The sequence below is a fragment of the Panthera uncia genome, chromosome X (genome assembly GCF_023721935.1).
Source record: "Panthera uncia isolate 11264 chromosome X, Puncia_PCG_1.0, whole genome shotgun sequence".
Classification (NCBI taxonomy): domain Eukaryota; kingdom Metazoa; phylum Chordata; class Mammalia; order Carnivora; family Felidae; genus Panthera; species Panthera uncia.
Window position 1 is genome coordinate 119,257,878 of NC_064817.1, and position 15,366 is coordinate 119,273,243.

General features: G+C 46.5%; 1 protein-coding gene across 1 annotated transcript; it reads left to right on the top strand.

Moving 5' to 3' along the window:
- The first annotated feature begins 7,363 nt into the window (after window positions 1–7,363).
- FATE1 (fetal and adult testis expressed 1) lies at window positions 7,364–14,688 on the top strand. The gene is made up of 5 exons (XM_049644445.1): window positions 7,364–7,673; window positions 8,688–8,815; window positions 12,788–12,894; window positions 13,302–13,380; window positions 14,122–14,688. Exons 1-5 carry the CDS (start codon window positions 7,568–7,570, stop codon window positions 14,251–14,253), a joined length of 552 nt encoding a protein of 183 aa, XP_049500402.1. The 5' UTR covers window positions 7,364–7,567; the 3' UTR covers window positions 14,254–14,688.
- The last annotated feature ends 678 nt before the right edge of the window (window positions 14,689–15,366 follow it).

A 15,366-nucleotide genomic window follows, 5' to 3' on the forward strand; every position in this document is an offset into this window, starting at 1 on the left:
CATGAGTCGGGCTTTGGGCTAAGTGCATAGGAGACAGTAGTGAGTGAGGTTGACAAGGTCTCTGCTCTCATGAAACCAATGTCCCCGTGCTGGGAAAGATATGATAATATTTCTGTGCTGAAGAGAATCATCCTGGCAAGGGGGAGAAGCTGAAGGCCCTGGAGAATGCATAGATGGATCACTGATAAATCTGGAGTTGAATGCAAGCACAGGGAGCCACCAGCCTTGCTAGCAGGACTGCCAGCTTTTTATTTTTTATTTTTGCAGCCTCTGTGAGAATCCCAGCAGCTAGGCTTCAAGTGTTAATTTGGCCTGGGGCTGAATGCTTCATATTCCATGTCTCCTAACTTGCTTTTTCCTGACAGGACACTGAGGCACATTGCTATCAAGTGAGGAGCTAGGACTCCAACCGCAAGGAGTTGTGAGGAGAGGACAGTTGGACTGCAGAGCCTGGTCTCTGGTCCACCCCATCCTCCGTGGTCTGTGTCCTTTGTGTGAGGACCTGCCTGCTGGCTCTGTCTTTAGAGAGTGAAGGGCAGGTCAATGTGGGACGGGGCTAGAGGATGCTTGCTGAGGCTGTCTTGTGTCAGTTCCTCCCTGGGACCTTGTCCTATTCTACCAACGACCCTGGATCACCAGTCTGAAGACATAGGTTTGCATCTAAGTCCTGCCACTGAATTGCTAAGTGGCAATTACATTGAACTCAGCTTGTCCATCTGTAAAATGGTGGATACTGGGAGGAGTATCTGCTGGTCTGAAAAAACATGTAGTTTCTCAGGACTATGTTTCTCATCTTGGGTTTCTCCTCTCCTCCACCTCTTTCTCTAGCTTGGAGGGGAGGCTGCTGCTTATGCTTTTGAGCTGGTCAGTGTCTGAGACTTTGTACCATTTTTCCACCTGTCCATTATTGTTGGCCATTTTCCGTTGGCTTCTGATCCTCCTGAATTTTACATACACATCACATTTCAGTCATTGGACATGGAAACAATTGAAAGCAGATGCATTTCAATCTGAGGAGTCACCTTGCAGGAAAGGCTGCAAGCAAGGCCACGGGCTTTGCGAGGTCACCTTGTCTGACCCCTTTTCTGGGGATCTGGAAAGAGGTCCTTTCCCACCCCTCCAAAGAGTCCCTGTACATGGGGCAAAGGTGACTGCTTGGCAGACCACTAACCCCCCACCTCCAAGTTTCCAAATCTGCTGCCAGCTCTCGGGGCAAGGGATTCTTAAGCCAGCAGAGAGACAGGGAGAAGGAAGGAGCAGCAGCAGAGACAGCCGCTGGCAACACAAGGAGCCAGGGGGCAAGCTTCCCAGTCTTTTTGCTCTTTGGTACTACTCTGTCCCACGTGCATAGGTAGTTCCGAGTTCCCTTTCGTCAGTCAGCTTGCTCCAGCAGGGAAAACCTCAGGGGCCGCAGAGAGGACTGTAACTGCTGAGACGCAGGCTTATCAGCCTGGGATATGGCTCTGTTTAAGTGTCTTTAACCCACTTCTGCTGGGGCTGCTCCCTCCAAACTGGACAGAGTTTGGGGGACATGGCCAGCATTTCCACCCAGTCCAAGTCCTCTCAGGAAGTAGTGAGCTGTCCTGGAGGTGTGCAGAGGCTGTCAGTGCTGTGGACAATGGTCAGCCTCTTCCTCTTCGGTTGGCAGAGCTTGAGGGAGCACCCACCACACTTCCAAGAAAGCAGAGTGTGTTAAGATTAAGGGCAGGACTGTCACAAAAATAAGCCCCTGCTACTGTCCCCACAGACACATGGACTTCCTGCCTGTCTGCTTGTTTCTATCTGCCTTCTAAGAATGAGCTCCATGAGGGTGAGAAATTTGTTCCTAGTCTCAGGGCCTGGCACCCAGTCACTCTTGATTCAAGACAGTCACACAGAATGAGAGGAGCCCACATTTGGAAATCAAAGTGCTTCCAGTAACCTCCTGCTAGTGGCCATGTACCTCTGGGTGGAATGAGTCCTAAGCGCTGATCCACATGTTCCTGCCACTTATTTCCCTCTCTCTGCTTATGAGGTGGCCCTCATTCCCTGGGCTAGCTACAGTCCCTGCAGTTTGCCTCTCTGTCCTTCCAGTCTAAGGAATGCAGGAACAGCTGCAAGGCTCTGCTAGTTCCCCTTCCCTTTCCCTTCGGGTTGGGGAGGGCCCTGGGGGTCCAGGGATGACATCAGTGCCAGCTGCTTCCAGGAGCAGGAAGGAGAATTGTTTACAGGTTCGTAACATTCATTAGCAAGTGGAGAGGAAGCTCCCAGATGCATAGGATCTGGGTTTGCAGCCCAAATCAGGATTGTCAGCTTGGACTTGGTACTATAGCTATCGGAAACTGAGCTCTGAGCAGAGCTGGGAGGCAGCAGACCATTGCACCCATTGGCTTTGAATGGTCTTTTTCATAAAACCCCAATATAACAAAGTGATAAAAGCAGAGCTGCTCCATGTGAAGAGAGGCTAGAGTCTGCCTTGAAGCCCAGGTACTCCCAACACACCCCCCTGAAACCATGAAACATAGTTTAAAACTGGGTTTTAGCCCAATATTCCATGGAAGAGTGGGAGACAGAGAGAGCATGGGAAACAACTTGCCTAAGATGCCCCAGTGTCAGAGCTAAGATCACTCCCAAGTGTACTGACCCTGGGCCTGGGTTCCTGCTACCCTTCACTGTTGCTTGCAAGGGAGGTGGAAGCAGACAGCACACAGGACTTCCAGACCCCCCGCTTTTTGGGAAACTGTCATGTGCACAGCTCGCGGAACTGTTGGAAGAGGCCGGTGGTTGGAACGCACTGGTGGAGGCAAGTGGTCAGGCAGGCACAGAGACAGACACAAGACAAGGGCAAACAGGCCTGAGTTAGACACCTGCTCTGTGTGTGTGTGTGTTGGGGGCGGGGGGCTGGATGCCCTCTATATTTCAGCACAAACTTGGATGCAATTAACTGAATTTGTTTCGCTCCCAGTGGAGGCTCTGTGCTCGTGATCACCTTTAGGGAAAACTACGATATGTTTTCTTTGGAGATGCTTAGCTTGAAGGGAGGGGGAGATTTCATCCCCATCCATTTTAATAAAGCAGCTCTTATTTTAATAAAGATCCAAGCCCTCCAGCAGACAGGAAAGAAATACAGAAGATCAATAAACATATGAGAAATTGCTCCAGTTTATTCATAATTAAAGCAATATAAATTAAAGCAACAATGAGATAGATATCATTTTCTACCCATCATAATGATGCATTTTAGAAAGTTTCATAATATCTTGTGTTGACAAGGCCATGAAGAAAACGGAACTTTCTTCTCTGTACTGAGGTCCTACTTGGTGCAGTCTCTTAGGATGGGCCTTGACAATATTGGTTGATATTAGTAAACATTGTCAACATGCATACCTAGAAGCCCACAATTCCACTTCTAGGCACCTGCTCTACAAAAAAGATTTACACGCCTGCAAAGTGGCATGTCCAGGAATGATCACTGTTTATTCTGTATAAAGGTGAAGTGAAAAGCTCTAGACACCCAAAATGTCCATGAGCAGATCAATAACCAGGGGCTCAGCTGTGCAGCAAAAGCTGTGTTTGAGAGACATGAGGGAGATTTGTTCTGACAGGGGCGAGCTCCAAGGCACACCTAAAAAGCAAATTGCATATTTCTCAATAAAAATGAGGAAAAATTCCATGAAACCCTTAAAAAAAGAGAGAGAAAGAGTGATAGACAAGAATCCCCTGGACTTTCCTTCATGTAAATGTGTACATGTATGGTTACACATTTCTGTATGTTTTTCTTTTAAGCTTTTATAAGGGCTTTCCTACTATGTGTCATGTACTTACAAAAAAACTGCAGAACTGCACGTACCTCAAATGTATGATCTCATTTGTCTAAAACACTGCAAACATATATACGCATCTTAGCCAGATGTTCTCTAGACCAGTCCTTCCCCTTTCCAAAGGCATCTGTCTAATTTCCGAGGTGGATAGAGCTTTGGGCTCTCTGGTCTTCTTCTCTGGGACCCTTTCACTACACTCTAGGTCTCTGTAACCCACCAGCTACACGAGCCATGAGCCATCTTCCTGGCCCCGATAAGGCTTGGAATGTACTCTACGGATGCTCTAGGCCTTCAGACTCCCAAGGTTGGCACACTAGACGGTGGGGACTTTTCAGAGTGTTTACACTCAGAGTTTGAGGCAATTTCAGAAGGAAATGATGATGTTGGATGGAAAAGGTTAGCATGCTAGAAAGTTATGCTACGGGACAAGTCCAAAGTCACAACAGCAAATTATTACCCCCACTGCCTAGCCATCTGTGGTGCCCATTCCAAGAGAGGTAGGCATACTAAGATGGTGAGATGTCAAGGTTTCTGGGTGGGAATAGAAGTACAGGAATTGCGAAAGAATTCTGCCCACACAATTTGCATGACTTTAGGTGGTGGGTTCCTTTGTCACCAGGAGGCAGTGCCTCTGCACACACCTGGGACCAGTGCCTTAGTTCTCAAGAAGCCCCAACTGGTCAAGGCCAGTTGGCACTAAGAGACTAATCTGACCTGAGGCCAATAGTGCAAGGTTTTGTTAGTGTTCTCACAGTCCAGCCACTCTGTAAGGAGGGGATTGTTAACTCTATTGTCCAATGGGGAGACTGAGGCCCAAAGAAAAGAAAGACTTGCTCAAGGTCAAATCTTGAGATCATGGTGAGGATGGGCAGGGCATAGGTTTGCCAGATATAAAATAAAGGATACCCAGTCAAATGTGAATGCCAGATAAGCCACGAATAAATTTTTACTGTAAGTTTGTCTCAAATGTTGCACAGAGTGTACTTACACTAAAAATTATTTGTTTATTTATTTGAAATTCAGATTCAATTGGAATTCTACATTTGTGTTTTCTCAGTCTGGCAACCCTGGCCAGGCAGAAGCTCATGGTTCCTGCTTCCCAGGCTCCTGAGTCCCACAGAGCACACTTCTCTGCTCCTAAGGTGGCCTTCCAGAAAGTTCAGATTTCATTGCAGCTGCTCCACTCATCTGGGAAGGGCTTCCTCAGGGCCTTCAGGAATGCAGGAAGGACCCATGTCAGCTCTGCTCCAGAGAGCTTAGTCCCAGGGCTGGACAGATGGGGCCAGGGAGGGGGACAGGCAGCCCAGACCATGCCACCCTTTCCAAGCAAGTTCCGGCCCCTCCCTTTTCTCTCTTACCCTTTTCTTCCTCCCTTCCTCTTTCTCCCCCCTGCTTCCTCCTCTTTCTTCCACCTGGCCCCAGCTGTGCTCAGTTCTTTTTACAAATAGTCTCCTCTTTGACAGGGACTCTAGGGCTATTTGCAAGAGCCAAGGTTCACCTTTTGTGGTTGTATCAGTAAGGGTTCTCCAGAGAAAAGGAACCAATAGGATATGTATGTATGTGTATGTATATGCATATGCATATGTGTATGTATATAGAGATTAATTTTAAGGAATTGGCTCCTGCCATTGTGGAACTAGCAAGGCCAAAATTTTCAGGGCAGGCCCGCACAGCAGAATCTTAGGTAGGGAGAGATGGCTTAGTCTTTTTAAAAAACTTTTTTTTCGGGGGCGCCTGGGTGGCGCAGTCGGTTAAGCGTCCGACTTCAGCCAGGTCACGATCTCGCGGTCCGTGAGTTCGAGCCCGGCGTCGGGCTCTGGGCTGATGGCTCGGAGCCTGGAGCCTGTTTCCGATTCTGTGTCTCCCTCTCTCTCTGCCCCTCCCCCGTTCATGCTTTGTCTCTCTCTGTCCCAAAAATAAATAAAAAACATTGAAAGAAAAAAAAAATTTAAAAAAAAAAAACAACTTTTTTTTCAATTAGAGTATAGTTGACACACAATGTTACATTAGTTTCAGATGTACAACATAGTGATTCAACAGGTTTATACTTTATGCTATTCTCAGCACAAATGTAGCTACCATCTGTCACCACACAATGCTATTACAGTACTGCTGACGATATTCTTCATGCTGTGCCTTTTATTCCCATGACTTACTCATTCCATAACTGGAAGCCTGTAAGCCACATCTTCTTTATTCAATATCCAATATTCCTATTGGTAGACACTTAAGTTGCTTCCATAATTTGGTTATTTTAAATAATGTTGCAATAAACATAGGGGTGCACATATATTTTCAAATTAGTATTTTCATTTTCTTTTTTTGTTGTTTGGTTTCATTTTCTCTGGGTAAGTACCCAGGATGGAATTATTAGATCATATGGTATTTCTATTTTTAACTTTGCTGAGGAAACTCAATTCTGTTTACATTTACCAATTTACATTCCCAGCAACAGTGCATGAGGGTTTCTTTTTCTCCACATCCTCACCAACACTTGCTATTTCTTGTCTTTTTAGTTCTAGCCATTCTGACAGGTGTGATGTTGAGCATCTTTTTATGTGTCTGTTAGCCATCTGTATGTCTTCTTTGGAAAAATGTATATTCAAGTCCTCTGCCCCTTTTTTAATTGGATTTTTTAAGTGTTAAATTGTATAAGTTTTTTATATATTTTGGATATTCACCCCTTCTCAGATACATCATTTGCAAATATTTTTTCCCATTCTGTTTTTGCCTTTCTGTTTTGCTGATGGTCTCCTTCACTGTGCCAAAGCTTTTTATTTTGATGTAGTCCCAGTAGCTTATGTTTGCTTTTGTTTCCTGATGCTACAGACTTGAGCAAAATTTCTTCTCCTCTGGGAAACCTCAGTATTTACTCTTCAGGCTTTTCAACTGATTAGATGAGGCCCATTCACATTATCTAGGATTAGTAACATCCTTTACTTAAAGTTCACAGAATGTAGATGTTAACCACAACTACAAAATACCTTCACAGCAACAACTAGACTAGTGGTTGATGGAATAACTGAGAACTATAGACTACCCAAGCAAACAAGTAAACTTGACCTTCACAGTGGGCTAATCAGTAGGAAAACTGAGGGAGAATTTGGACTTAGACCAGGGACTCCAGGGCCTGGGGATGGTAAGGCCTCCACTGGCTGCAAGCAGCTCCCTTCTTTCCTGCCTTCCCTCCCTTGGTTCTCATGGTTCCTGCTCAGGCTGACCGAGGGCATCAAAAGACCATCTCCCTTGCCTGGGAACTCCAGACTGTGGGAGACAGGATGTGCTCTGCAGAGGATGCCTATTGAAGGGTGTTGTGGCCTGGATTACTAGCCAGAGCTGGGCTTGCAGAAGTCATGCGAGGCTTGGGATATAACCATGCTTTGGCTACTTACTGGCTCTGAGCTCCTGTGCCAGTACCTGCCTCTCTTTAGAAATGATGAATGGTGGCCTCTCAATGGGGCCAAATCAGGTGACCTGAGAGCCAGGGTAGTTCTCATAGGCAAAGCTTCTGACACTTATCTCTTCTCCTATGTTGCTTACAGAGTAGCAGGGGAGAAGGCTGTGGACCCAGCCAACAAGATACAACAAGAACAGAATGTGCTGGGTGCAAGGCCTGAGCCCAGTGAGGGAGTCTGACTCCACTCCCATGCCCAGATATATCTGACTTGAGCTCCTACCCCTTAAAGAGTTGATTTTCCAAGTGCCTCTGCTGTGCCCTGCTTCCTGTGTATCCTTGGCCATAGTTTAAAAGTAAAAAACTGGTTGCAATGGCAGGAGGCCCCTATAGAATCAAGGAGGAGATGGAAATGTCCATGGCTGAAGAGCTGGTTCCTGGAAGCTGTGTGCAAAGCCAAGAGCACCTAGTGATAGCAGGTGAGGAGCCTGTGAAATTTCCCTTTCCTTGGGTGTCTGCACCTGTGCCATCGTGGTGGGGAAGGTGTGTGTATAGCTGGGCAGATTCATATATATGCATGTATGTGTTTTCATGTATGTGTGGCTGTGTGTGTGTCTGTGCCTTGGTGTGCATATACATGTATTTGTGGTTTGACTGACAGGGAATCTGGGGGAAAGGAATTGATGATGTGAGCATTTTGCAGCCCATGAGAGAGTAGGATGGTACCAATATGTGTGGTCCAAGCTACCACTGTGTCTATGACAAAGCATCCGGAGGGCTCAATGTATAAGATTAATCAGATCAATTCTCTCTCCTAAACCTTCAATGTCTCTCCTCACTTAGAGTGAAATCCATACTCCTTTCTGTGGTCTATAAGAACTGATCAAGGTCACCACCTCAACATATTTCATACTGTGGCATGGCGACCCACTGCAAACTGCATGTATTCTTGTCCTTACAACACTCCAAGGTTGGCTCTTCCTCATAGCCTTTGTGCTTTCTGTTCTCTGTGCCTGGGATACTCTCCCTAGATTTTCCATGGCTGGGATCTTTTTTTTCTTTTTCAGGTCTCTGCTTCAATGTTGTTTCTCACTTTTCTAGAAGTAGCCCCTACCTTCTGTCATGTTGCTCTGTTTTTATCATTTTGGGAGAATGTATCCCTCATCTGAATCTACACTGACAGATTATTTTCTGTTTTGCCCCCTTACTCCCCCTGTGCACACGCAGTCAGTTGATTGTTGTAATCCTGTCTCTTGGTCATTGCTCTCCCTCCAGTAACCTAGTCCAGAGCTTGGCCCTCAGTAAATACTTGCTAAACTTTTGAACAGATGAACAGACTGGGGCCTGAGATCTGCCAGTAGACAGCAGTGAATGAGTGTTGAATGATTCCTAAGAAGTTTGGGGACCCTGTCCTCTTTCTGGTGTGTCTTGTGCCCAGGAAGCCTTGGTACAGCCTCTATGGGTGTTCCTGGGACCTCTGTTCTTCTCCCTAGAAATGAAGGAGCGTGGATCCCAGCCCTTGGGTGCCTCTCATTGGCGACAAAAATTGGATTCAAAGGCTGCTGACTCTGGTTCAGGCCAACCAGTTTGGAATAAGACTGCCACCCGGGCCAAGAAAATGGTACTGTATGGAGGCCTTGGCATGCAGTGACTGGGTTGGGGTTGGGAGTACTGGCTGTAGGGGCTGCAGCCTGACAATGGTAGGTTGAGTAGAGCCAGATGTTGACTTGGGGAGAGGGGAGGAAACTCCTGTGTGCCATTCGGGCAATGAAGGTAGGGAGGTCCAGCGAGAAGTCAGGGCCATCCTTTGGTAGGCTGGGAGTTCAAACTTGGGAGTGCAGAACACCTGAATCACATATTACTTGGGGACTACATGTATACTTTGCAAAACTCTAGTGTGTGTGAAATGAAACTTTCCTCTATAAATAAATAAATAAATAAATTTCTATAGGTATTTTATACATTTCTCTATATAAATATATATTTTATAGAATATATTATATTAAATATATACTTATATATTATTTATATTTATAATGCTATATATTTATATATTATTTATATTATATATATATATATATATATATATATATATATAACATAACTCACGAGTGGGACAAAGTAAGGCAAGTGAGGTTCCTATGCTCCCTGGCTTTTAGGAAATCCAGTCAACTTAATATGACTATTTTGTGGCCAATCCTTTAAGCTACATTTAACGTGAGTTAAGACATGTTCTAGAAAAAAAAAAGGCAGCTATATTGTCACAAAAGATACCAGGAAAATGCAGTCTGTTTGGAGAAGAGGGAGACCTGAATGTTCTAGGGAATATCTCATTCTGTAGCCAGTCCTTGAAGTTATGTTCACTGGTGGTTGAGGGAAAGTTTTAGAAATGTGGTTGCTATGCTGTTGCAAAAGTTACTGGGAAAAGACAACCAAGCTGGAGAGTAGAGGAACTTGACTGTTGGAGGGAATCATGTGAGTCTCAAGTTCTGTAGCCAGTCCTTTAAAGCTACTTTCACTGTGGGTGAGGGAAAGTTTTACTAAAATGTTTTTTGTACTGTTGTAAAGATTACTGGGAAAAGGCAACCAGGTTAGAGAGGGAGGGAGACTCAATATTCTTGGAAGTCACCTGAATCCCATTGTTCTGTAGCTAATCCTTTAAACTACATTCACTCTGGGTGAGGGAATGTTCTAGAAAAAAAAATGGTGGCCATATTGTTGTAAAGGGGACTGGAAAAAGGCAGCTATTTTGGAGAGGAGGATGACTTGATGATTCTAAGGAATCACTTGAGTCTGATAGTTCTGTAGTGGATTCTGTTAACCAGCTCACCATGGTTGTTACAGTGTTGCAGAAGTTAGTGGGGGTAAGGCAACAAGATTGGAGAGGAGGGAGGCCTCCCTGTTCTAGGGAATGAGTTAAAATAAAATGCCCAAGTGATTCCACTGCCAAAGAATAAAGAGAAAAAGAGCTCCCAGAGACCTCCTGGGAATGAAAATAAGCCAGAAATATTGAACTGGCTTCTTTTGTCCAAAGGTAGAAGCCACATCAAGTTGTTCCATCAGGTCAGGCTCCAGCAAGCCACCCATGCCCCTGAGACTGAGGCAGAATGGGGTGGGCTTGGGAGGGCAGTTGAGGCGGGGTATAAACTCCGGAGTAATTATAGTTACCTATTAGGACCGCAGGAGTACTTTAAAAAAAACATATTGAATTTAGAAATTAGACATTTAGAATTAAGATTTATCAATTCTATTTATTATTTACTTTTGAGCAAAACAAACAAAAATGAATGGAACTGTGCTCACTTCTGAGAGAACCACAACATGAAAAGATAAAAAAGTTAATAATACTGTTCTTCTGTTTTGGGGGTGAAAAGTAGTGTGCCTTGAAAATTACATGAAAATAAAAATAACACGTTTTGCAATAGTAGAGGGAAGCTATGACTTGTTGAAATTCACAGATTTTCTTAATCTCTATCAAATTGATATAAAATGTTATATTTTACAATGCATGTAATTCTAAATGGGGAGTTTCCATAATTAAAAACAAAAAAGCAACAAGACAACTGTTTTTGAACAGTTAGGCCTTATGATGAGCAACCCACAATAGGCTATCATCGACTTGCAGATGTTGTCACATTAATTCCTGTATATTTATGTGTTAAAAACAATGTTATCTCAAACAAACAAATCCCAGCCACCAGTTTCTCATCCTTATGTACCTACAAATCTCTCAAAAAAACTTTTTGTCCTTCTGATCCCAATCTGTAGGAAAATCAAGGGGATGGTGTGGAAATTATTCTAGGAGAAACTCTCAATCAAATTCCCTTTTATAGTCTTGGGATTTTCTTGACAATACTGTCACTTTTATGCTATTTTTTTTTATTTTTTTTAAAATTTTTCTTAACGTTTATTTATTTTTGAGACAGAGAGAGACAGAGCATGAACAGGGGAGGGGCAGAGAGAGAGGGAGACACAGAATCGGAAGTAGGCTCCAGGCTCTGAGCCATCAGCCCAGAGCCTGATGCGGGGCTCGAACTCACAGACCATGAGATCGTGACCTGAGCTGAAGTCGGACGCTTAACCGACTGAGCCACCCAGGCGCCCCAACTTTTATGCTATTTTTGAGGTATCTCAAGAAGAAGATGAAGAGGAAAATCAAATAGTAGTATTGCTGTCAAGTACGGTTCACACAGAAAAAGACATGCCAATATCTGTGTGCACTTCTGAGAACGACAAATTTTGCATTATTATAAAAAATGGAGTATGGAGGCCACATGCAGTTTACTGTTGTTCTTAAGAACATAGGAGGGCTGCAGATATTTCTCAGGTGATAGGCAAGACTTGGTTGTCTATTTCTCATTAAGAGTGAGGCAAATAGAACCATAAAAAGAAAGAGTGAGGCAAATACAGCCAACCCAGAACTCTGTGTGTTGGTGAGAACGGAGAGACATTAAGTTCTACTTTAGCAACATGGACTGTACAAAGGGCACCTATAAATGCCAGAATGGAGAGGGCTCTGTTTTGTGGCACAACCACCCCTCTCCCTCATCCATTTAGCTCAAGTTTGGGCTTGGGGGGAACTGCCTGGCTGACAGCCAGGTTGGGTGAGAGGGCTGGATGGCTGTTCCATTTACAGACCTTCAGCCAAGGCCCCTGTCCCTTCCATCCCCTGATGGGTCCTTGAGACCACCCCAGTGTCCCTGCAGCCTCCGCATCTGGGTCCTCTCTGGCCACTGGCAGAAGGGGAATTCAGTGATCTACTGCTCCCCATTTGCTTCTGAGCCATAGGCCCACTTCCCTTGGTTTGCTCTCAACACCTTCTGAATGCTGCAGCCTTGCTGAGCTCTCTCACCACCTGTTGCCTCTCACACGACTGCTAGCATTTTTTTTTCTTGCTAGCTCATCTTTTGTAATGAGCAAGCAGGAGGCTTTGCAGCCTCTGTGAGAATTCCAGCAGCTAGGCTTCAGGCATTAGTTAATTCAGCCAGGAGCTGTTTCATATTCCATGCCTCCTAACTTGCCATTTCCTAACAGGACCACTGAGGCACATTGCTACTAAGTGAAGAACTCTTGGCCAGAGACATCCACTCCAGGGAGTCGTTAGCAGATGGATAAAAATGAAAGCCCCTGGAATGGTCATGCACACACAGAAAGAGGCTATTGTTTCCCAGTGGCTAGGGTTCTATCTTGAGCTCAGACACTTACTGTGTGTCGTTAGGAAGAAGTGCAGTCACTTGACAGGCCTCAATTTCCTTGGCTCTAAAATTGAGGTTTTCCATTCTCATCTTGGACTCATCTGATGTCTGTATGTGACAGTGCTGGCAGAGGATGGGGATCCCTGTCACTATTCTTCCTTCCCCACAGCCTGGATGGTCAGAAACTACTGAGGAGCATGGTAGGTTGGAGTGGTGACAGATAGCCAACTTGTGGGATTCCCAGGCTCCTCTAGTGGTCTGAAGCTGCCAGCCTGTGATTTAAGAGGAACAGGTAGCACGTGACTCCTGATGGGTACACTATTGGTCCCGGGCAGTGTGGGGCAGCTGCTCAGCTGGGGCTGAGTAGTCTACTTTTGCTGACCATTCCTTTTCTTTAGGGGCCCCAGGTGTCAATACCCAGAGTGTTGAAAGAACCAGACCATGGTGATGCCAACCCCTGGGAGTATCCTGGTGGCTTCCAAAGCAGGAGATTCCATTATGAGCGGTAAGAAAGATCCCAGGGACCTTGCAGAAAGAAAGCTGGTGCTCTTTGGCCAGGAACCACAGTGGGCCAGATGGACTGGCAAGCAGACTGACCAGGAGGGTATTGTGAGCAGCTGGCCATGCTTAGAATGTTGAGGCTCTGTTGCCTCCTTACCATAGCCCCTGATCCTCCTGGCCTCTTGCCCATTCAGGGACTCCGAGCAACCTGAGGCTGGGCTGGGCTGGTTCCCAGCCCTGAGGCCCCAGGACCTTCTTACCAGTGAAGGGAAAGACTCAAGGATGACTGAGTCATTGTCTACAAGAGGCCGTGCCTTTACCTGCTTGCCCTCATGGCCTTCCTGTGCTCCCTGCCAGGCCTGGCCTGGGACCACCAGTAGCTCTGACCCTCTATCTTTTCTTGTTTCCCAGCAACCCAGAGGCAGATATGGTGGCAGAGATTGGCCTGGAAGAGCTAAATGAACTAGAGATGGAAGTTATGAGAAGGCAGGTGAGCATCTCCTATGCTCATGGTATCTTGGGGCAGGTGGGGCTTGACAGCAATGAGACCACCCTCTTTGAAGTCATCTTAGCCTCTAGCAGCAGAGTTGAGGTCACGTTCCCCTTCCTTTCCTCCCAGGCCTCAGGCCTCTAGTGACCCACCTTCATGGCAGCTTCAGCCCTGCCTCTCTTCCTGATATGTGGAAGGGAATAGTGGAAGCCAAAAGGAGGACCAAGAGGCAACAGAAAAGGCTATAAGTCTGTGCAGAGAGAATGGTGATAAGAGGTCTGGGAAAAGAGTTGTCTTCTCAAGAAGAGAACACAGCAGCCCTGGACCCAGAGAGGCATCTACCTTGGTGGCTGTCTCCGGCCCCTGTCACCCATCTTGGAGTCCTCAGTCTGGTGCTGCTGATGCCCTCATGCCAGCCTGCCCCAAGAATGAAATGCCCTTCCTCACCTCCCCCAGCACAGTTGGGATAGGCTGGCTTCTTCTAGACAACTGGGTGAACACCCAATGAGTGGGCAAAGTGGCTGGTCCTATGAACACAAACAGCCTGGACATCTGTCCCATGGGCCCAACCCAGCCCCCTGGTTTCAGTTGTTCTGTCTGCTTCTCACCCAGAGGCACTTTGGCCTACCAAAGGACATCAAATCCCCTTTCTGTACTAAGTTCATACTTTCCCTAGTAGTGAGCCAAGGGCTTCTCCAGGAGCCATTGACTTGTCATTCATTAGCCTCCTGGTCTCTGCAGCTGCACGTGATCACCTGCCAGCTGCGAGCCCTGGAGGAACAGGGTGCCACCTGGCGCCACAGGGAAACTCTGTTCTTCACCATGCTGATGTCAGCCTGTGTCGTCAACCTGTGGCTGTGGATGCGCCAGTGATGCTTCCTGCTTCCTGAGACTTCTTCTCCTTCCTTTTCTTCCCTTTTCTCCCTGGGCCACCCTTGCGCATCCTCCTTCCATCTCCCAGCAGCTCTTAGCAGCATCAGGGCCATTTTCCAACTCTGGTTACACCCTTGGCCCGGGGAGGCCCTGGCTGCTGGGAGGTAGAGGTCTGAATGGGCTGAGGCGCAGCCACTTTGGAAGGTGAGGAGGGTGGCATGTGGCCCCCACAGAGGCAGGTGCTTCCTGCTTGTCCATCACAGCTCCATGGTGACCATCTCAGAGCTAAACCTTGCCTCTTTGCCCTAAGAGTCCCTTCTGTTCCATCCTTTGTGGCAGGGACTTGGCTGTCTGTGTCTTCCCAGTTTTCTCCATGTTGTGTATGGGACTCTGCATAGAGAACATGCTCAATAAAAGTTCACTGATAACAGCAAACTCTGGTGTCTGAACTTCTTACATCCAGGATTCATGTGAGGACAGCACCTCTGAACAAAGTCACTGTTGCAGGGACTGGGATGATGCCACACCCAAGAAGTCCTGGTTCCTTCCTCCCCCTCCTCCCCAAGGTTCCCTGCCCAGATAGAGAGCCTGCTTAGGGACAGGGATTGACAAAGTTCTTCCTGTTGGGTTTATTCCAGTGAGTGCTTGTGGGGAAGAAGTTCTGCAGCAGCTTGTATGGGTCAGGCATTGTAGGCACTCAATCAGAGGAAATCTCCTGGAAGGGACCAGAAACTTTTCTATTTTCCCAGGAGGAAATTGAGTCCTGCAGAGGGAGAACATGGTCCTGGGTCATCCAACAATACTGAGACAGGGTTAGGGCTAGAACGGGTTCTCCTGTGTCCCAGGCTAGGGTTCTGCCTGTCTCATATAGACTTGATGGGGACAAGGCCCCAACTCAACTCTAGAGGCTGGATGCAAGGCCACATGGAAGAATCTTGAACCTCTCTCCCCCATGTTCATGACCCCATGAAGCTCACCTCAAAGTGGATTGCTGGTAGGGCAGTAGGACATGGCCTGAGTGAATATAAAGGCAGTTGTGCTCAGCTCCAGGAGGCCTTGGGAAGAGCTGTTACCCCTTTTCCTGGGACCAAGGGATAAATACATATGTTTTGG